An 896-nucleotide genomic window follows, 5' to 3' on the forward strand; every position below is an offset into this window, starting at 1 on the left:
CGGGGGGGGGCATCGCGGGGGTCATCCAGCTGCTGCAGCAGCGGCAGGAGAGCAGCAGATAGTGATGTGGCTGTCTCCACACCGGGTGGCACAGTGGGGTCCCTCCTCCTCCCCACCCCCTGCCACCCCCATATTCCTTAGTTTTTAATTTCAGGGCTCTCCCTGGCACGGGGCAGAGCCTGGTGCAGTGTCACTTCCTGCCTGCTGGGGCCATGGTGGCTTTGGGGACAGGGTGACCTCGTGGCAGTAGGACAGTGTCCTGCAGGAGAGGGGTTGGTCCCCTACGTACCATCCTCTGCCTCCAGCCCTGCCTGCAAGGCATGAGGGGCACAAGTGGAGAGTGGGTGTCCCCAGGGACCTGCTGGTGGAGGGGACATGCCAGAGAGCAGTGATGTACACCACGGTGCTGGAGGGGACAGCCTAGGGCTGATGGGTTGTGTCCCCATGCCCTGTGGATCCCCAAGGGTGGATCCCTTGGGGTGGGAGAGGTGGCTGTGATACACCCTTGGACCAGCCCCTTGAAGTTGGGGATACCTCTGGCACCCCAAAAATCTCCAAGGTGGCAATAGGGGGGCTGTAGTTTACCCCCAGCCCTGGCTGCCACCTATCATGGAGGGGTGACAGTGACCCCCCAGCTCCTCCCAAGCTGTGTTTTCACATGGTTTTTAATAAGTCAATAAAATTCATATTATTTTTCTTTCTGTGTAGCCTGTGGGCTGGCCCAGAGCTGCTCTTTGTGATGGTGGCAGGAGCTGGGATGGGACAGGGGGACACGTCTCCAGAATCCATCCCCTGCTCTCCCATGGGCTGATCAGCCCTGTGCCCCTGTCTGGCGCGTCCTGCCCACGTCAGCCCCACACTCTTGCAGCCGTCGGCTTCCTGCCACCTCTCTGGGC

At 60.8% G+C, this 896-nt stretch overlaps 1 protein-coding gene across 1 annotated transcript in view; it reads left to right on the forward strand.

The window, feature by feature from the left end:
• Positions 1-62, forward strand: part of GATSL3 (GATS protein-like 3) — a 2,801-nt gene extending 2,739 nt beyond the window's left edge. Inside the window, exon 7 of the mRNA XM_009073857.1 lies at positions 4-62. Within this exon, the coding sequence (XP_009072105.1) occupies positions 4-62 (59 nt within the window). The remainder of the gene's footprint in view (positions 1-3) is intronic.
• The last annotated feature ends 834 nt before the right edge of the window (positions 63-896 follow it).

The sequence above is a fragment of the Acanthisitta chloris genome, unplaced genomic scaffold (assembly GCF_000695815.1).
Source record: "Acanthisitta chloris isolate BGI_N310 unplaced genomic scaffold, ASM69581v1 scaffold7224, whole genome shotgun sequence".
Lineage (NCBI taxonomy): Eukaryota > Metazoa > Chordata > Aves > Passeriformes > Acanthisittidae > Acanthisitta > Acanthisitta chloris.